This window comes from Diabrotica virgifera, chromosome 6 (assembly GCF_917563875.1).
Source record: "Diabrotica virgifera virgifera chromosome 6, PGI_DIABVI_V3a".
NCBI lineage: Eukaryota > Metazoa > Arthropoda > Insecta > Coleoptera > Chrysomelidae > Diabrotica > Diabrotica virgifera.
In genome coordinates, this window is record NC_065448.1 from 23,055,074 (window position 1) to 23,077,660 (window position 22,587).

Sequence of the window (22,587 nt, forward strand, 5' to 3'; positions counted from 1 at the left end):
TGTTGGTTATACAGTCAACAGTAGCCAACAGTGTTTTAATTTCAACAAATCTTATACTGTTGGCTATATAACCAATACGTACATATTGGTACTTCCTGTTGCACTGACAGTTTAGTCTTGACCTATTTTAAGATTTCCGTTAGTATAATTAGTTGTCAATGACCGTTCAAAATGTGAGGAACGAATTCAACTCAAGTGAGGGTCAAATGGTACCCGGGGCCTAATCATGTGATATTTAATACATCTATCTATTTTCGGGTACAATTTTGTTACAATATTTATTGAACTGTTAACAGCATCTTGCCGTATTCCCTTCATCCTTTGCCAAACCTCTCTGTCCAGGGCATCGTCTTCTTGTAAATTTCGGACATACATCGATCTCCTGGCGCTCTCATTCCCCGACCTTCACGGTCTACTCCGCTTTCTTCTTCCTGGTGGTCTCCACTGAAATATTTGTTTAGGCCAACGTTCTTCAGGCATTCCTAATACGTGTCCCAACCATTTCAATGATCTTCTTTCTATTCTATCTACTACCGTTTAATAAGCATGACTGTTTAATTTTAAAGGGTTTTTACCCAAATATTTTCAATGTTGGTGGCTTAGCTTGTCAGCATGCTGTGAGTATAGCCTATATCTTTTTTCAATCTTAGTCAACATTTTAAATTTTGCTTTAACTTATTAGGTTATACTATGGTGGTAAGCGGATATTGAGACTTCCCTGGTGATGGGGTCGGATATCAGGTATACACTAAGTACTCATAATATGTTTATTTAATCACTATAATATATGCTAATAACTAGTTGGTGGACGAAGTCTATATTCTAACTACTTGATGTCTGAATAATGAATGATGAAAAAATAATGATTAAAGAATGATCCCGTTACTTTCTCCGTATCTATAAATAAACTCTTTATTGTTTTGTCATGATTGACGACACCGTTGTGACCATGAAGTACTCATAATATCAAAATCGCTGACTTGGGTATTCTAGAAACGAGTGGCCTACTTTGTGAAATCAATGTCACCTATTTATTTTACTATAAACAATAATGTTTGTTTAAGACCTTTTAAAATTAAATCGATATGAACTGCTCTTATTTTTGAATGCTAATATAAATCCTGTACAATACTTATTTTAGGTCAGCACTGATGATGATCTGTAATCAAATCGAAAACTAGTTCGGCCTTTGTGATGTAGCCCTTTGTAAGGAATTTTAATAAATACACCTTTTATAAAAGATTTTACATAATTTTCTGTAAAAAAAATATTGTATGATGCAGGCTGTCATCTTCTGCAAAATTCAGGGTGTATTGTTGGTTATCTACCTTTAGTATTTAGTAAGTTTATTATTTTAGTTGTTACAAAGTTCAGTTAAGATAAGAAAAAATCAGGCATTTATTCAAATTAATACTATGGTAAGTATAGGTTTGTTCGTAGTACGATCAGCATCCGTTGCCAACCATCAGACGCAGGCGCAGTTCAAAATAATTAGCGTGGGTACAGTACGAACGCGCATGCGTCTGATGGTTGGCAACGGTTACTGATCGTACTACGAACAAACCTATTAGGTATTGAGTCTTGAGACATGCATATACGCAGAAATAAAAAATTATAATTAAGTATTAATTACCTGTACGGAAAGATTTCAACACCTGGTAGATCCAGAGTCTTTGTTAAATTTTTTGATATCGCTCTTGCATACTTTAAAGCATCAATGTAGTCCTTTGACTTTTTAAGAACAGTGTGGTACCCCATAATGTTTGAGGCAATTATATCTGTATATCCATTTTCATCGGACAAATAAGTAATGCCCTAGAAGAGAAATATTCTTCATTAATAACTATTATTTTAAACAGAAATCCTAAATAATGCCCAATCCAACAAGAACTTACAATAGATACAAAACAGAATAAGTCCATAACCTTTCTAGATGTAACAATTACCAGACTACACAACAAACATGAGTTCTCCGTATATCATAAACCTACCCATACTGGCACAACTATACACAATTCATCATCCCATCCTACACAACACAAATTAGCAGCCTACCATAGCATGATACATAGACTGACAGAAAATCCCATGTCAAAAAATAACTTCGAAATAGAACTGAATATCATTAAACAAATAGCAGTAAACAATGGCTATAACGAACAAACAATTAATAAAATTTTAAACCAAAAACTCCATAAGAAAGCCCTGAAATTAGTCTATCCACCACCACAGAAAGAACCCAGCACCTTCTGCTCTGTCACATATACTGGCAAGATAACAACAAAAATAGCCAGATACATAAAAATGAAAGGAATAACACCAGCTTTCAAAACTAACAACAACTTAAGCAAATATATTAAGAGCAATAAGAGCCGAAAGAGAAAACAACTACAGAGTGGTATCTACAAACTAACTTGTGGTGACTGTCCGAAAACTTACATCGGTCAAGCAGAACCTTTGACAAACGGATAGCAGAACACAAAAGGGCTTTCAAAAATAGAAAAACAGACACTTCTACATACGCACTTCACCTTTTAGATCATAATCATTCTTTTATTGAAGAGTTTCAAATTCTGCATATTCAAAATAAAGGCCTTAAGTTATCTTTATTAGAATCTATGGAAATTAATAAATTAAAAAATACAGATATAATTCTGAATGACCAACTCGAGACAAACAGCTCCCCACTCCTCAACCTCTTCAGTTAAAGTCTTTAAAAGGGCAAACCCATAGTAAGCTAAATCACTTGAGAAAGGCACTCTGCCGAAACAACTGTAGTCACATAGTTATAATAAATTTTGTGGATGTATAGAAAACAAACGTTTTCAGTGTTTTATTGTTAGAAAAAACTCTTTGGTTACTTTGGAAATAGACTACTGATTCATAACTTGACACCAAAATATCTTGGCGTAACTCTTGACAGAAGTTTAAATTTTAAATAACACCTACAACAGCTATGTAGGTAGTAGTACCACAGTTCCTCAATCTCCGTTCTTCAATCATCCGCTCTCGTAGTTGTATACTCGGCAGCTGAATATGGTTCCCGGTATGGCTCAATAGCAAACACGAAGATTGTTCTCACCCAATTAAATCATGCAATGCGAATAATCTCAAGTACAATTAGACCTACAACGAACTATTGGCGTCCTCTTGTGAGTCACATCCCACCGCCGAAGAAGTTATTTTCTTCTTAGAAAATGTAGAAAAATCTAGGCTACACCAGCGACTACACATCCACCATGATAAGTTTGATATCGAAATTAATAAACTTCGCTCCAGATATTCTCCATTGTTAAAGCCACCTCCTTACTGCGTGAACATTTCAGCCTCACCAACATAGTCCGTTCTTTAACGGTAAAATATTGCAAAACCTCTAAATTTTAAAGAACCGCTTGGATTGACATGAAATTTGGCATACACATAGCTAACAAGTCAAAGAAAAAAGTGATATTGTGCCGATATGTGCTTTTGCCCTGGGGGTGAAACAATATTTGTCCAAATAAAGTCAGGAAATGGATAAACTGGCTAATTTTAAGTAACTTTTATTCTATAGAGTTTTTTCACTAAGTCAATACTTCTTGAGTTATTTGGCAGTGAATATGTTCATTTTTTCAACAAAATAACCACGTTTTTAGACGGTTTTTCGCAAATATCTCAAATAGTAATAGGTCTGGATCCCGCGTATGAAAAAAAAGTTGATTAATATCAAGCTGAAAATTTGTTAATAGCTTAAGGGTGTCTAGTCGGATAAATTTTGATATATGGGAACACTGTAACAGGGGCAGTTTTAATTGTGGAACAGGTTAAAAATTTGGAACGGTCAGAACACGAAAATGGCACATTTATTTTGTCTGACAGAACAGACATATTTTCAGCTTGCTATTAATCAACTTTTTTTCATACGTGGGATCCAGACCTATAAGTATTTTGTCGAAAAAACATTCTTAGCAAAAATATAGCCTGTAAAAAATTTTAAAAAATGGTGTATATATCACGTCTCTACACCTAGTAGAAGCAGAGTTACAGCTAATTAAAAATAGGTTCATATTCGTCAAATTCCAAATGGAATATTTTAACGTGAAATAACCAAAAATGAAGGACATTTCGGGGAAAACTCATTAAAACTTATTTAAAGTGTTTAAAAAAAGCTTCATTTTGTTTTATAAAAAAAATTTCTAGCATCAAAATTAAACAAGTTACGCTCAAAATAAAGTTAGTCCCTTTTGGTTTTGGTAAAAAAATCGAGAAAATCACCCCCTAATTAGTATCTTAAATGAACTTAATCGTTACGACTTCACAAGTTTCTTGACTCGTGTATATATTGTTTATATGATCTGTAAGTTTCATCGGTTCAAAGTCCTTATTTTTGAAAGAGCTGTAGTTAAAAGGGCTTGAACGAGTCACTGATCACGAATGTATGCAAATTTAGAAACACCAAATCTTAATCAATTAATTTTTGTCTAACAGAAAAACAAAAAAGTACATGATATTCAGAAAAGCAATGCTGACTTTTTTGTCTTTCGAGATTTTTGGTATCTAACAATTTTTAAGTTATTTTGAAAAAAGCATATTTTCCAAAATTTAAATTTTTAAAAATTTTACTTTGGTACCAAATTTTTTCAAAAATAAGCACTTTGAATCGATGAAACTTACAGATTATATAAATACAACATAAGTAAAATAATTTGTGGAGCGGTAACGATTAATTTCATTTAAGTTGCTAATTAGGGGGTGGTCTTCCCGATTTTTTTTTGCAAAAACAAAAGGGACCAACTTTATTTTGAGCGTAACTTGCTGAAATTTAATGCTAGAAACTTTTTGTAAAAACAAAAATAAAGCTTTTTTTAAACACTTTAAAAAAGTTAAAATGGGTTTTCCACAAAAAGTGCTTAATTTTTTGGATATTTCACGTCGAATTATTCTATTTGAAATTTGGTGAATATGAATCTATTTTTCATTGGCTATAACTCTGGTTCTACGAGATCCAGAGACCTAACGGGTACATCATTTTTTTTTACTTTTTTAGAGGCTATATTTTTTCTAGGAACATTTTTTCGACAAAATACTTACTTTTTGAGTTATTTGCGAAAAACCGTCTAAAAATGTGGTTATTTTGTTGAAAAATTAACATATTCACTCGCAAATAACTCGAAAAGTGTTGACTTGGCGAAAAAGCTCTATAGAATAAAAGTTACTTAAAATTAGTCAGTTAACCCATTTCCGGACTTATTTTGGACATATATGTTTTCACCCCCAAGAGGGGGTGAAAGTCACCCCCAGGGCAAAAGCACACATCGGCACAATATCACTTTTTTTCTTTGCCATATAAGCTATACGTATGCCAAATTTCATGTCAATCCAAGTGGTTCTTTAAAGTTTAGAGCAAAAACCGTGAAAGAATGGACTAACATGTGGAGAAGACAATAGGAGATCGAGGTACAGCAAATGGTCTGTATCGATCAGAAACCACCAGACTTTGAATTACTTCACAATACACGGACAACGCTGAACAGCGCCCCACGTTGAGCGCCAATTTGTGATGGTAAGAACAATCAGCTGGCGATGTGATGACAGCTTACATACATGGGGAAAAGCCCTTACTCCTGAGTGTGACTGTGGTTCACAACGGCAGACTGTCCGCCACGTTGTTGAATAATGCCCTCGAAAGGGGTTCCCTAGAGTTTTTGATAAGTTCCTGAAAAATATCGAAAATGTTTTAGATTATTAAAACAAACATTTCTTACGTTAGCATATGCTGGATGTCCGGCTTTGGCGCAACTTGGATTCGGATTGTCATTCAAAAAGTGAGGCAGATATTTTCGGTAATAATTGTACTGGCTTAAGCCAGTAGTTTTATTTATTAAAGTGAAGTAACAAGGATCGCAATCTTCAGAGCTGTATGAATGAGGGCAGAAGTAGTTGGTGTCCTTAAAGTACTTGCAACAGCTCTCGGTTTCGCTCCAGTCCTTGAAATCGTCTAACCAAGAGTTGGCCTGGGTTGCTATTCGAGTTCTGAAAAAGTACTCTAGTAAGAAATATGATTATTAAATGAATACGGTCAAAATATTTTTGACTCGTCAAATGCAGCAACTATTAAATACTAAAATGAAATCTACACAAAACAAATGAGGCCATGAGAGCCAGAGTGGCCTAACTGATTTTAACATTACTTTACATAATCAAAAAAAAAATGATCAGAAGCTATCAATGTCCGATGGTTTTAGTAATTGTATGTTGACCAATAATGATTATTGGTCAACATAAAACTAATAAAACAATCGGACAAAATCAGTTAGGCCACTGTGGCTCTCATGGCCTTAAATTATTATAGAGTTTATCGTTATTTTACTCATATCACACCAAGTCGAAGACAAAACCCTTCTATCTTCTACTGTCTTTTCCTTTACCCCTCGTTCCCTTGACAGACAGGAAGGAAATAATAGAAACATATGAAGGGTCAGGGGAAAGAACGATGAATGTATGTCTGGAAGCATTTTCGGTAAAATAAGAAACAAAGTTACATATCGTCGGTTCCCTGCGAAAAGTCACTAACTAACATTTTGTGTGAAATTTACTTAACTACAGCTAGTGGTCTACTGTGGGCAGTTTGTTCATCTGTAGAAGTCACTAACTGCAAAACTGAACGGAACATAGTAATTTAGAATTGGTATAAATCATTATATGACATGTAACAAAAATATGAAACTGGTAAAATTCACTAACGGAGTTAACGACTTTTTCCAATAAGATCAATGTGTTATATAGGGAATATTGTATGTTAAAAAATCACTAATGGCAGTTAGTGACTTTTGCCACAATAGTGTTCTCGACAAAACGAGATTACCTAGCTAGGGATGGTTGGAACAGGGGTTTTTCAATAACTGTTACAATGTGTTTCAGTTCCAAAAATTATCTGTTTCAAAAAAACTGCTTCAGTTCCAAACTGTTCCAATTCTAACACAGTGTTGCGGCACGTTGCGGTTTGCTGCACTGCACTAAAAGGTGTATCAATCAAGATACAAAAGACAAAAAAGTAACCCAATTTGGAACTTTTTAACCATAGCTGACATTGAAAACAGGATTGCGAAGTGTAATATATGTGTCAGTTACAAAGGTCCTATAAATTATCAATAAAAAAACTTAAATAAATTGATATTGACATTATTAACAGCACAACACCACAACATCGATCTCTGTTGGTAGTTATAAGTACACTGTTCTGTTGTGTGATAATTATCTCTTCGCAAAATGTACTCACTTTATACTATATTATGTGAAGAAAAAAATAAAGTTCCAGTAGGTCATTCAGTATACCGAAAAGTCTTTTGTGAATCGTACAATTTGTCATTTTTTGTACCAAAGATAGACCAGTGCCCTTTGTGTAATAAAGTTTCTGATGCAAAATTAGCATGAGAACTAACAGAAGAGCTAGAACAGCGCTTTAATGAGCATATTCAACGAAAAGAAGCAGTCTATGAGGCAAAAACCAATGACAAAATTAGGTCACAAGAAAATGCTACATTTATATGCAACATTTGATATGCAAGCTGTTCTTCAGATACCCTCAGGAAATGTATCTTTATTATATTACAACCGTAAACTGTGTATTTACAATTTATGCATTTATGAAGCTCCACCTCCAAATGAAGCGCACTGTATGGTATGGTCTGAAGTAAATGGCAAATGGGGTACTAATGAAATTGGCACCGCGTTAATGCAGTGGATTACTGGTCTTCCTAATAATATTAAAGAAATTTCGTTGTTTTCTGACACATGCAGAATAGGTATATTCAAATGGGAAATAAGCCACAATTTTACCTAAAAATGATTTTATTAACGTTTCGACGCCCAAGTCGGGTGTCGTTGTCAAAATACAAGATAATACTAAATAAACAAAAATGTTGTTGCTTAGTAAAAAATTCAGTGGAGAGATTCAAGTATAGTCCTAAAAGAAGCAGATAGTAAAAAGAGAAAAATCAAAGAAGCGGCTCTAATTATGCTAAATGAAACCAATTGTGTCGCAAATTCCTCGGTAGAATGCAGTAGGATGTGGTTACCCATATTAAAGGAGGAAGTCAATAGAAAGAAAATACCACAATTAGTAAATCAGTAACATATCGAGTTAGTACATTGAGTATTTTAGTATTATTTAAAATTTAAAATATCAAGTCAGAATTCGGTATTAGTTTTGAGAGTAAACTAAATGTAAACCCAAATACTTACGATGTCGGGATAGTATCACGAGGTTTTTCCTGGTTTTCCCTCGTGATTTACTATGGAATCTCTAACGCGAGAATTTCAGTGCCACCGTTGCATTTGGTTGTCTTTTTAAAGACAGATCACATGCTATGATTTTTTGTGGCGGATATTCTTGAGTTGGGATTGATTTCATGTAATCGAATGAACTATCTTTTAGTAAAGTCGTCCCAGGAACGCAACTCATCAATATTGGCAATATCATTTTAAAGTTGTCTACTTTAAAATGTATAATACGTGTCTGAATTGCCGATATAAATGAGTCAGATTAAATAAATTATTAGAAGAATTTTTTACTAAGCAACAACATTTTTGTTTATTTAGTATTATTTTGTATTTTGAAAACGACACCCGACTTGGGCGTCGAAACGTTAATAAAATCATTTTTAGGTAAAATTGTGGCTTATTTCCCATTTGAATATACTTGATTATAAAAATGCCACAAGAAAATAGCTTCAGAACAACATGCAGAATAGGAACCAACACATAGCAGTACTTTTTCTCTTTGTGTCACAAAATTCCCACCTGGATGTCATTGAGCATAAATTTTTGGAATCTGGACATTCCTTTATGGAGGTGGACAGTAAGTACAGCGCCATCGAGTCAGAAAAAAAGCACACCACTGTAACTTCTGTTATGGATTGGATTAATATCATGAAAAGAGCTAGATACAAACGAAAGAGAAACTCCGCCAATCCGCATCAAATCAAACAGCTTCATTTTTTCGATATGTTGGATTTGAAAGATCTTGCTAAACTCTTAATAAAAAATCGTTTAAAAGATGAAAATGGTGACACAGTTAAATGGCTTCAAATCAAATGTTTACATTTTGAAAAAGCTTGTCCACGAGTTATAAAGTTTAGATATGGGTACACTTGACCTTACGTCAAACTCAATGTAAGTGGAAAAGGTCGTCAACACCATGTTACCGAAATTAAGAAAGCATATCAGCACCCTATTCCAATCAGTTCATTAAAAAAAGGATTTGTTACAACTTTGCAAGAAAGAAGTAATACCCCAGCAACTTCATGCCTGGTATGCTTCCTTACCAACAGCGAATGTACCGGATTTAACACAGGAACCAGCCGTTGATGAAGAAGACGATGATGAAGAAGCCTTCTCAGAATAACAACTTATTTTAACTTGTTATAAGTATAATAAATATAATAATAATATTGTCTTTATTTTTTATAAATCATTACTAGCATATGAGCTCTATTTAGTATTTGGAAAAAATCACTAACTGCTGTTTTGCCAAAAATCAGACGTATTACTAACTACTCTCGGATTATACATAACACTCATTATATTCACTTATTGCAGCGTCACTAGAAACAGTAAATATGGAAAATATTTTGTCAACGGTTTATTTATAAATTTAAATGATTACTTCAAATTAATATATCTCGAAAACAGTAAAATGTCAGTTAGTGACTTTTCGCAGGGAACCGACGATATTCATTGTTTTTCCTCCTTGCGTTCAATCTTATGACGTTTTTTTAAGACGATTCTCAACGTTATTTCCCCTTGGCCATTCACAGGTTGATAGTACTCTCTCTAAGCTAACAGATTGCATAAAAATCGCAAAATGACCAAAACTTGACATTCATCGTTTTTCCCTCTGACGCTTCATATCGTATTTTACTTACAAGTCTGGCTGAAGTTTTGCCATAAATATCTGAGTACTAATCGAGTCTGGTGCGCAGCCCATGCCTCCGCAATATTTATAATTAACTTCAGAGTTAAAATAGTCGACTTGACCTTTTGTTACCCAATACACTGGTGGTCCAATCATTAGCAGGTCATTCATGTACTAAAAAATAACAGAATATTATGGTATATTATTACTATAAATATTACTTTTATACGTATTATTTGTAACACTTTCTCAATTTTTTATTTTTCTCATTGAGTAAAAATTGAATATTGGATGAATTGACAAAATCTCTCTCTCTCACCCTCTCCTCTTTAATTTTATCCTTCCTTGTGAAGTATTAAGAGCTTATGGGTGCCTTGGCTTAAAGTGTATGATTGCTGACTGGCTAGTTAAGCGCATCTTCTTCTTTTTTTATGCCTTGGATAAACTATGTACTATAACTATGTAACTATACATACAGTATAATTCCTCTTAACCGGTCACCTCGGGACTTCATACCTGGCCGGTTGCCGTTTTGGCCGGTTAATGCGAAGTGTACTTTACTTGCATACATAATATGTACATATAAAAAAATTAAGAAGTATTTTTTACATATTTATGTACATATTTCATATGTATTTACATACATTAATGTGCTACATACATACATCAACAAATATGTACAAGTTTAAAAAGTAATTATTTTTTAAAAAAGTCTGTAATTTTCTTCTGCTTCATCTGCGATATCCCTCCATTTTTTAATCAACAAAACGTCTAATGCTGTTGACTCATGTTGCTGCTCAATGTATTTTAATGCAATTTCCATTGCATTTTTGGATTCTTCGTGAGAAACCGTTTCCTCTTCTTCAACGTCACTACTCTCATCATATTCCTCTGGTTCTTTGGTTGCTACATCTATGATTTCGTCATCATTCAAAAATTCATTTTCAAGCTGATCATCACAGTTTATCATCCAATTTTCCACATCTTCTGGCTGTAATGCTTCGTTACCCGATAACTTTTGAAGGTCTTTTAGAGTGGATTTGTTTTCTTCTTCTTCAGTCCCTGCAATATTCGAGATCACAACTAGATTCTCAACATCTGGCCAAAGCTTTCTCCAAGATTTAACAAACGTTGAAGAGGGCATTTCTTGAAATGCTGTAGCTAACATATAGATAACGTCTTTGATATTGATATTTTTGATGACTTCTAAAAGACCTTTGTCTTCACTTTCCGAATGTTGCAGAATTTCATAAACAAATTTACGCCTGTATCGTCTATTTAAGCTTTCGATCACTCCTTGGTCCATTGGTTGCACTAAGCTTGTCACATTAGGAGGAAGAAAAACTAATTTTATGTCATCTACATCGCAGTCATGAGGATGGGTTGGAGCATTGTCTACCACTAGAACTGCTTTGATAGGCAAGTTTACACTTTTTAAATGTTTTTTTAACTTTTTTAACAAACTCTAAATTAAACCACTCTTTAAACAAGTCTGAATTCATCCACGCTGATTTTTGTGACTTATAATAGACCGGAAGGGAAGATGGATTCAAGTTTTTGAATGCCCGTGGTTTAGCAAACTTGCCAATAACGAAAAGAGGAATTTTGTGAGTCCCTGTTGCATTCGAACAAACGACCACTGTAATACGTTCTTTGTTCTTTTTAAAGCCAGAAGCGGACTGTTCATGACTGCCTAGAAAAGTTGTTTCTGGTAAAATTTTAATGGTTAGCCCGGTCTCGTCCATATTATAAACTTGTTCTGGAGATAATTTCTCTATTTCAATCATTTCACCAAACTTAGTCTTGAATTCTGTCGCACCAGAAGAATCAGCATTTTCCCCACTTACGTGTGCTAAATGAATTCCGTGTCGCTTCTTCCATTGATTAAGCCAACCATCACTTGCCACAAATTCGCCTCCATTATTAATCTTCTGATGGATAGCCAAAGCTTTTTCTTTCAAAATTGGACCGCCAATCGGTGTACCTCTTCGACGTTCCTGAAGAAACCAGATCAACAAAGCTTCATCGACGACCTCGCAAATCGGTTTTTTCTCGTACAACGGCTACCCAGATTTTTATCAGATTCCATTTTCGAGCAAAACTCCTCAATGGACCGTCTATCTCTTCGCCAGTAATTTACAGTGCTTTTTCCAACATTAAATTCTGCACATATTTTCGCCACGGATTCACCATTATCAATCCGTTTAGCACTTTTAAACGTGTCTCCATCGAAACCACAATTCGTTTACGCTTTGCACTCATTGGGAAAGTATGTTATGTACGTGCGTACCCACAGCAGAAACAAACCACACTGATCAAAACGACAAGTACTCAGTTTATCGAACATCCGTCGCGAAAACACGTCCACACACTAAAGTCGATTTCATGTTTGCCGTCGGTTACCGTCCGCGGAAGCCGAATCGTCTCGCCGTGCCGGTGAATTTCTTGGCGTTCGGCTGTTGTAAACAGACCGGTTAATCCGTCGACCGGTTAATGCGAAGCCGGTTAAGAGGAATTATACTGTATTATAGTTCCTTTCATTATCTTCTGATTTTTGCTTTGCTTTTCATTTCACCCCATCTTAGTCCAATTTTTTCGTATTTTCTCGTTGTAATTCTTTTCCAGATGTTGTCTGATCTTCCCTCTGGTTGGTATTCGAGTGCTTGTCTCGCTATGTTGTTTTGACCTTTCCTTAAAGTAAGTATGGCCAATTCATTTCCATTTTTTCCTTGACTGTAGTAAATATGTTAGTTTGTTTTGTTCTTTCTTATAGTTTTGTATTACTTATTCTGTTGAGCCAATATATTTTCAGCATTATATTGACGATTTTTAACAAATTTAAGATTTGTTCACAAAATTTTGTAGTTGTTTAGTTTTAGTTTTGCCCTGTTTTCCTGTTTCTGTCATATTAATTACATCATGGCAAGAGAGGGGTAAACTAATATACTACTAGAATGCGTTTCACAGTTAACCCTTATATAAGCTGTGAGCCCGTACGTAGAAGGGATATTTAAAAGTTCGTGAGCGCCAGTAGTGACAAGTCAGGGAACCTTTCCTGGAAATTTGACATAAATGTCAGTGATTAATTTAAAATTGAAATTAAAAACATTAATTAGAAAAAATATTAGTTGGTCAAAGCTGTGGTATATATTTTTACCTTAAATATACTTACGTTTTAAATACTGAATTTAAGTCTTTTTAATATTCCGTAATATGTAATTATAAATTAATCTATTAATCTTAGCGCCATCTACACGATAGTTGTGAAAGTATCCGAAGTAAGAATTTAATATTTTATCAATAGAACGTCAAAATGATTAGCAAAATCTTAAAAAAATCGATTACAATTTAATTACTTTTTTGCGTTGTAAATAATAAGCGATAACAATTAAATAATAAATTTAAAAATTACCGGCGAAAGTTGCATTAGTAATCCGCTAGTGGCGACACCAGCGAAGCTCAGAGCGTACCTATATCCCTTCAAAAAGCTACTTACTTGGAAATATTTCAATACATGACTGCCTTCTGGCATGGAGAGTTGTTGTTCCAGTCCAACTTCTATCATTGGTGAAACAAGAATTGACATTATAGTCGTTATGGTGAAAAGGCATATCACAGCCAGTCTAACAGGATATCTAAAAATAAAAAATTTTAAAACATAAATCAATTAAAACATCTTTTTAGGGCTTCTCTCATATGTTAAACGATAAGACTTCAGAAAGGCTTCAAAAATGGAAGATCGATTATGTATTCCTAGATTTTAAAAAGTCCTTTGACAAAATAGTGAGAACGATATAAAGACACACAAGAAAATAAAACATCGTAAGGCTTAAAGATAAATAGATGTGGAAGATAAAAGTACCAATAAATATAGTAAAAGGGAATATGTAATGAGTGTCTTGACGAAATTTTAGAAAATGATTCCATATTATTTGCCAAAAATAATAACAACTGCAGTAAGAGTCATCTTCATCAGCCTGTTTAACTCCACACAAGACATAGGCCCCCGTGTTTGTATTCAGAGTACATGGTCTTTTACAGAATGGATCCAATTTTCTTGGAATGGATTTTTCGAAGATCATATTGCCATCGTATATGTGATCTTCCTCTGTTTCGTTTATCTGATCTTGCTCTCCATTCAGTTAACTTGCATGTCCACCTTCTATGCTTCATTCTTACCACGTGAGAAGCCCATATTCATTTCAATCTGCAAGCTTCCACAACATCTGTAACTGAGAGTTATACAACAACAAGCCATCTGGACATGGACCTTCGGGACCATATAACTAACCAAAAAATCAAGCAAAGATTAGGTATGCTGTAAGTACGCTTTTCCACGGCAAAATATAAGTTCTTACTCAGTAAAAATAAAGAATGAAAATGGTATAAAAAACAATAAATTATTACTCACTTCATTATAATAGGTGTAACATGATCTTTCCATGAGTTATACAGAAAGTCTTTAGATTCTAAAGTTGCATCCCTCTTAACTTTAATGCAGTAAGCCAGATCTAACCGATTAGCCTTAAAACAATAAAATATAAATATAACATCATTGAAATTCCATTGAAAAAAGTAAAATTCATAATTACGTTATGTTTCATAAGTTAATAATTTATTGACGATATGGCAGCGTCGTATTTTAATATTATAATAATCACATCTTTGCTATGTCCATATTTTAAATTTTTGTAGGTCTTAATGATTTAGTATTAAATGTATTGTTTTATAATTTTTTATGGGAAAAATTTAGAAAATAAATTTATATCAGAGATTACGAAATTATAGATTTTCATCGCCCTGTATGTGACCAAAAATTGTAATAGGATAATTTCGTGAGTAATCAGTGTTTTCGCGGAAAAGTGAAATCAATAAGAAGGTGGTTTTCTTAATGGGTTTTTGAACGGACTTAAATAATGGTGCGGTCAGATTAGACAATACAGTTTATTTCGCTTTGCAATGGACAATAAGACATTTTATAAAAAATTCGAAGAAGGTTAAGCGGTAAACAAATTTATTGAGTTTAGAATGTAAGGCTTTTTGTTTAGCATTTTAAAACAACGAAAGTAATTTGATGTCTCCCGGAATTTAACAAATTGGAAAGTTGTATACAAATTAAATTGGTTCTTAAGAAATGATAATATGGGGTAGCGGGTAGAAAGGATATTTTGTGATTGGTGGAAAATGATGGATGGAAGGGATGAGAGTGTGGAGTCTGATTTTGACGAGAGAAAAAATAGACACTGTGAAATGAATATCTGAAGACAGCAGTCCAATTTTTGAAAAGTGAGAAGTCAGTGTAAAGTGGTGAAGTTGGCCTTTGTGAGCAGAATCAAGTTGAAACGAAATCGTTGACCGAGTTGAGAAGTTAATTTTCCTGGGACCGAGGAAAATTTCTTTTTTCTGTCTAGAACGAGTAGCCGATTGGTATCTATTTGCACAAGATATCGAGCAGAAAGAAAACTGAGTCGAGAATTCGAGCGAGTCCTGTTTGTTTGTTTGTGAAGCAGTTTGGACGAGAGGGACTTTTCGCAACATCTTAAGAGTACGTGTGGGAGAATCGAGGACGACGCAATCAGGGAAAAGAAGTAGAGAAGAAACAAAAAGGTTAGTCAAATCATTTGTGAAACGGAGAGAGTTTGTTTATATCCACACCATATCTGCTTAATTTTTGTATTGAACAGTTCTATAACATAATTAGTCAGTCATTCCAAATTTTAAAGAAGAAATAAGTAATCAATTCAAAAGGAAAAAAGTAAAATTTCTTAAATTTTGTAAGAATAAATAACGAATTATTTAAATATTTTTTTTGTTTTGTTAAAACAGAGGAGATATCAGAATTAAAGCTTAATTTAGTAGATGAGAAATAGTTACAACAAATCTAAATTTTTAGCATATTTTAAAATCTTATGTTTATGGTATATTGGATAAATAAATAATATTTTTAACATTTATATGACATTGAGTGTGTTTAATTTCCCTGTTTTGTCCTGAATGGAGTAAGCAACTAGAGATACCAGAAGCCACAAACCAAAGGTAAAGCATCAAAAATAAAATAACCCTGATGATTCAGTGAATTTGTACTCTACGAGCTCCCTAGTGGGAAAGTTTTGGGGTAGTTCTGATTTCTTTCATTATATAAATATGTATTTTGGGCTGCTGAATCCGAATATGAGGTTTGCGGACAAAATTTCTTGCCGGAACATGAAATAATCGCGAAAAAATCGAAAAATTTCAGCTTTTTTCCGCTTTTTTGCTCAAATCTCGAAAAGTATTAACTTTTAGTAAATGATCTGTTAACAGAAGTTAAAGCACTTAAAATTATCTACAAATATCACTATTTACTTTTTTTCTCAGAGGAACCGTTCGGTCTAAAGTGCAAGTTGAAAATTGCCAATTTTTAACGGTCTCGGAAAAACCCACTTTTACATTCCAAAAGTTTAGTTTTTATTAGAATGCTGTCATTTGATAAATTTCTCCTAGTTTTCTGTACAAATAATTAGTGTTAGTTCATAATATGAATATGGTATGTCTCTTCTTACAGTTTCCATGTATCCATTCCATCCTAAAATACCGAAAATGTCTCTGCTTTTTCCTTAGAGCCACAGAAGATCAGGCACAGATGGAGTCACAGTTTCAGTTGGTGTGAGCATTCCCTTCGGATCTTGATTTCTGATAAACCTTGAGGTTTTGTCCTTCCAAAATGTATTAGTTGAACAGCTCTCTGACTTCCATAAACCTCAGGTGCGGGTTTAGTTTTTAGCCGAGGAATGGATTGGTTAGGAGCTATTGCATGTTTTGGTGCAATACAATAAATGCCACCTATGACGTAAAAGTGTGGTATCCGTCGATTGTATGTACGTTAACCCTTTCTGTCCCAACGCTGCATATATACGTTTTTGAAAAAGTGGGTCTGTATTCCCAGCCGCCGTATATATACGTTCAAGGTGTTATGGTCTCAATTTACCAAAGCCAAAAATATGCGTTGCTTATAAAATTTTAGACTCATTGGTGTCCCAATGCCGTAGAAATATGTCCGAAAATGTTAGATTATTGTTCCCAAAGCCTCAAAATGTTGGCACGTAAGACAGGTCATGCGGACCTATTGCCGTATATATTTGTTCACATATTTTAGATATATTCTATATTGTAGCACTGGTGGCAACGCTTATAGGTAGCTGCTAGAAGGTAAAACGTTGTAGCCACAGAAAAGACCAGAAAAAAAGAAGCGAATCGAGAAACATGTGTGCAAGATTCGGATTCGGAGTTTGCGTAGTGTCATGTTTTGAGGAGTACCACACAAAAGAAAACTTTTATTGTTAATTTACATTACATTATTTTTTTTAAGTTAGGTACATTTTTTCAAATTGGTTTTGCTCTCTGATGTGTACTTTTGAAAAGAAAACGTTTAGGTTGGTTAAAAAAAACTCATTAAAAAACATATTTTGGTCATTTGTTTGTTTATTTATATGCGACGTATATATAAGGCAATGGGACTCTAAGCATGAAAAAACCTTTGGGATTGAGAGACCAACATGCAAATTAAGGCCTGGCATAGAAAAGGTTAAAATCAGCGTTTTCGTACACCTGTTGTGTAAAGCACGGCTGGTCAATTGCTGACACTTCCAGATAAGCAACGCGCTTGCCCAAAGTCTTGTAGCGGCGGCGGTAAGGCCCAGATAGTTGGTCTCACCATTCCTTGCAGGTTTGGCCGTTTTCTCTACAAAAAGTACGGCTCAAGAAAATAGGTTGATGTAGTTTCCTCTTTGGGGTTTTGTTCATCCTATACAGAAACTGTTCGCCTGGAAGTGTCAGCATTCGCAGGCGATCCGCAGAAAATTGACCTGCCGTGCTTTACACAGCAGGTGTATGATAACGCTTATTTTAACGTACATACAATCAACGAATTCCACACTTTTCTCGTCATATGTGGCATTTCTTGTATTGTACCAAAACATGCAGTAGCTCCTAGGCAATCCATTCCTCGGATAAAAAAGAAACCCGCGCCTGAGGTTTATGGAAGTCAGGGAGCTGTTCAACTAATTCATTTTAAAAGGACAAAACCTCAAGGTTTATCAGAAATCAAGATAACAGATCCGAAGGAAATGTTCACACCAACTGAAACTGTGACTCCATGTGCCTGATCTTCTGTGGCTCTAAGGGAAAAGCAGAGATATTCCCGGCCTCTTAGGACGGAATGGACTCATGGAAGCTGTCACAAGGGACATACCATACCTATGAACTAACATTTACTATTTGTACAGAAAACTAGGACAAATTTATCAAATGACAGCATTCTAATAAAAAATAAAGTTTTGGAATGTAAAAAGTGGGTTTTGCCGAGACCGTTAAAAATTGGCAATTTTCAACTTTCACTTTAGACCGAACGGTTTGTCTGAGAAAAAAGTAAATAGTGATATTTGTAGATAATTTTAAGTACTTTAATTTCTGTTAACAGATCATTTACTAAAAGTTAATAGTTTTCGAGATTTGAGCAAAAAAGCGGAAAAAAGCTGAAATTTTTAGTTTTTTTCGCGATTTTTCAATGTTCCGGCAAGAAATTTTGTCCGCAAACCTCATATTCGGATTCAGCAGCCCAAAGTCCATATATAATGAAAGAAATCAGAACTACCCCAAAACTTTCCTAGTAAAAACACAATTTTATTGAATCATGAGAATAAAGTTTATTAGAAAATTTAATTTAAATTTGGTTTTGTTTTACATAAGCAGTAATTAAAATAATTGGATAATTAATTTAATTAAGAATTTGCTCATCAATCTCATAAAAGAGAGAAATAGAGAGCATAACAGTATATATGATATTCTGTTTTATTTCACTTGCTTTAAATAGAGGTTACGTTAATATTACTGATATTACTGATATTTTACCTCATATCGCTGTTCATCCAAAGCTAATAGAGCCACAAACGCTGTTATTTGTAATATAAAATCAAACAGAACTGCAACAGTAGCATACAGCGCAAATGTGTGTACTGCCGGCATACTAGACAGAGTACCTAAAATGTTAATACAAATACTTATTAATGAAAAAACAGTGTATGTTTCCTTTCGATTTAGAGGCGATGTACCAGACAGCTGTTTCTGTCTTATGACGTCTTTAGTGGAGCTGCGTGCACACCTCTGAAGCAAAACGAAACCTTCTTCTTCTTCAGGTGCCGTGTCCGTATTCAGACGTTGGCCTTCATCATGTTTACAAGTTCCTGAAACCTCTCTCTATCGGCTGCAGCGCGAAACAATTCTTCTACCGTGGAACCACACCATTGTCTAATATTACTCAACCATGAAAATTTCTTTCGACCAATACATCTCTTTCCCTCCACTTTTCCTTGTATTATAAGGCGAAGTAGATGGTATTTAGGCCCTCTAATTATATAGCCGAAGTATTCTGTTTTTCTCCTCTTTATGATGTTTATGAGATGAGCAGACGTTCTGAATTCATCATTTGCAGAACATTTTCATTAGAAGTGTGCGAAACCCACGATATCTTTAGGATTCGTCGATAGCACAACAATTTGAATGCTTCTAATTTATTTAGCATTGTGGTTTTTAACGTCCATGTCTCACAACCATACATTAATATATACCACACGTAACATTTTAGGACCTTTTTGCGAATCTTCATCGACAGGCTTCGGTTACATAAAACTAGTTTCCAGGTCATAAAAGCCTTACGTGATATTTCAATCCTGGTTATTATCTCTTCATCACAATCGCAATTTACATTTAACCAACTGCCAAGGTATTTGAAATGGTTTACTCGTTCTATCTCCTCCCCATCAAGAGAAAGCACGCCTTGGTCTACATTTATCTTTCCAACTGCCATGCACTTTGTCTTTGAAATAATATTGATTTTTAGGCCTCTCCGATAACTTGCTTCACTGACTAGATTTACTAATGTCTAGAGGTCTTCTAAATTTTCTGCAAGAATGGCTGTGTCGTCAGCATATCTGATATTGTTGATTACTTCTCCGCCCAGTCTTACTCCCTCTTGTCTGTCGTCCAAAGCCTCCCTAAAGATTTCTATTCAAAGATAAAAGAGACTGGGGGACAAAACACAACCCTGTCGCACTCCACGTTCGATGGGTAGTTTTTCAGTACGACTATCTCCAACTTGGATAGATGCTACTTGATTGTAATATAAGTATTTAAAACGAAACCAAACTGTATATTTATGTGGAATTTCAAAAATAATTTAAAATTCATTTTTTGGAACCGCTGCAGCGACATCTATTAAAAAAAGCGAAAGGTCCCAGATAGAAAATTTATTAAAATTTTAATAATTTTAAGAAATTTATTAAAATTTTAATAAATTTTGTATCTGGGACCTTTCGCTTTTCTTCACAAATATTAATGTTAATACACTCTATAGTATTTTGTGAGAAGTGTCAGTATAAACTGGGTATATTACCTATTGCAAAACAAAATATCTCGGAAGAGCTAGTAAGCAACATGCTGGGTCCCACCTGAGCCATGGTTTCCGCTATATTTTCTGGAATGCTCTTGTTGGGATCTCTAAAAAGTTATCACATTATTACCTTAAATATTCCTAAAGATCTTATATTGGTTACCTTTCTTTCCTCTGGTGAGTTTGCACTATAATAAAAATGTTATCTACTCCTACAGCTAGCACCAAAAACGGTATTACTTCAATGGTTAACATTGTGGTTACTATCCTAAAATAACCACCTAGTCCAACGGCGCAACCAACTGAGCTAAAGACGATTATTATTCCTCCAAGACCCAGAGAAAATTTGGATTCAAGCTAAAAAAAATGCTAAATATTATAAGAGGAAAGTTTCTTAAGGGTGGCATATTTAGATAAGAAATGGCTCTCCCAATACACTTGAAAATAAAAGAAGTTGCCGAAGAATGAATATTGTCAAGCACAAGGTGTGATGATAATGCTCCTCTATTCTGTAATTACTGATTGAGTTCTACATTGCTCTGCCTGCCACAATCTCACAGATGAATGTACTTTGTCTACATACACATACACAGATCTATATATTGTAGCCTATCAAGTGTGCCTAATTGATGGTGGTAAAAGCTCTAATAAATAGCAGCGCTGTTACACAAATAAAGTGCTAAAGTCTGGACTTCAGTCTGGCAGTGGTGTCTTGGTCGGGGTTCGTTAAAGCTGGACTACAAGTGATTAACGATGGAGATATACAGGAAAAAAGTAAAAAATAAAATTTTGGGTGCCACTTCATTTTTTTCTATTCTGTTGTTCTATTTTCCTATTTAAAGAACTAGGAAACCTAGTATATGTATATGAATATACACTATATTGTACGCCATAATAAAGGATAGGCAAAGAGAACCGTTTTGACATAAGACAAATCACCAAGTGATCGAAGAAGTGTTGGAAGACTACTGAAGATATGGATTGATAATTAAACAACATAAAAGGCAAATATCGAAAAAGATTCAGAGCTTAGGAACCTCTATATAAGAAAATAAGAAGAGAAAGAGAAAAAAAATCAGAATAGTAGAAGAGTTTAAGAGAAGTAAGTCATCGATTGGAAGTAGAAGTGAGACACTGGTTAACGCGGCCGATATTATAGTGGTAAGTACATTGTTGTCAAATCTTCCGTTTTTCTGGAAATCTAATGAACTTTCTTATTTCAAATAGAACACCCTGTATATTTTTTGCATTTTAAAATCCTTAAGAAATACCGATTATTTTTCATAATATTCCCTATACCTAAATGCCATAATTTTGGAGTTATTGCTACATTTATTAAAAAAAAATTTAACAAATTATAAAAATCATTTTTTTCGGCCCGGGTAGACATTGTTTTAGGTTCTTTGGATCATTGGTAACAAAAAAGGTCTTTTTTAATTTTCCTCTGAAGTTAATCGTTTCCGAGTTATAAACAATTTAAAAACACAAGTAAAAAATATTATTTTTGAAACTACAAAGTGCCTGAATTCAAGTTCAAAGCTTATTTTATCAGTTACCGATAAGCAATGTTGTCTTATTTTATTCTAAAACATTGTTTTTTTTTTAATATTAATGAAGCGCATATGTGAGAACGGGAGATCGGGCGCTAACAACTAAAAAACAATATTTTAAAATAAAATAAGACCAAATTGCTTATCGGTATCTGATAAAATAAGCTTTGAGCTTGAATTTAGGTACTTCGTAGTTTCAAAAATAATATCTTTTGCTTTTGAAGATATAAAATCGTCATTTTTCCAGTTTTTTCAGTTTTAAATTGTTTATAACTCGGAAACGATTAACTTTAGAGGAAAATAAAAAAAACCTTTTTTGTTTCCAATGATCCAAAGAGCCTAAAATAATGTCTATCCAGGCCGAAAAAAAAATGATTTTTATAATTTGTTAAAAATATTTTTTTTTAATAAATGTAACAATAACTCTGAAATTATGGCATTTAGGTATAGGGAATATTACATGAAAAATAATTAGTATTTCTTAAGGATTTTAAAACGCAAAAAATATACAGGATGTTCCATTTGAAATAAGAAAGTTCATTAGATTCCCAGAAAAACGGAAAGATTTGACAACAATGTAATTACAACTATAATATCGGCCGCATTAGAAGACCCTTACCCACCAAAATTTATAAAAATCTTTTTAGCGGTTTCCGAGAAATTACCGTGTCAGTCTTTTTCGCAACCCTGTATGTATTCAAATAACCAAAGAATAG

At 34.0% G+C, this 22,587-nt stretch overlaps 1 protein-coding gene across 2 annotated transcripts in view; it reads right to left on the reverse strand.

The window, feature by feature from the left end:
- LOC114331412 (NPC intracellular cholesterol transporter 1 homolog 1b) overlaps positions 1 to 22,587 on the reverse strand; it is a 104,460-nt gene that overhangs the window by 25,109 nt on the left and 56,764 nt on the right. For both annotated transcript variants that reach the window (XM_028280999.2, XM_050654830.1), the window contains exons 13-20: positions 20,485 to 20,678; positions 20,325 to 20,428; positions 18,785 to 18,912; positions 14,307 to 14,419; positions 13,392 to 13,530; positions 9,906 to 10,069; positions 5,745 to 6,012; positions 1,634 to 1,815 (exon numbers count right to left, since the gene is read on the reverse strand). In XM_028280999.2, the coding sequence (XP_028136800.1) occupies positions 1,634 to 1,815; positions 5,745 to 6,012; positions 9,906 to 10,069; positions 13,392 to 13,530; positions 14,307 to 14,419; positions 18,785 to 18,912; positions 20,325 to 20,428; positions 20,485 to 20,678 (1,292 nt within the window). The remainder of the gene's footprint in view (positions 1 to 1,633; positions 1,816 to 5,744; positions 6,013 to 9,905; positions 10,070 to 13,391; positions 13,531 to 14,306; positions 14,420 to 18,784; positions 18,913 to 20,324; positions 20,429 to 20,484; positions 20,679 to 22,587) is intronic.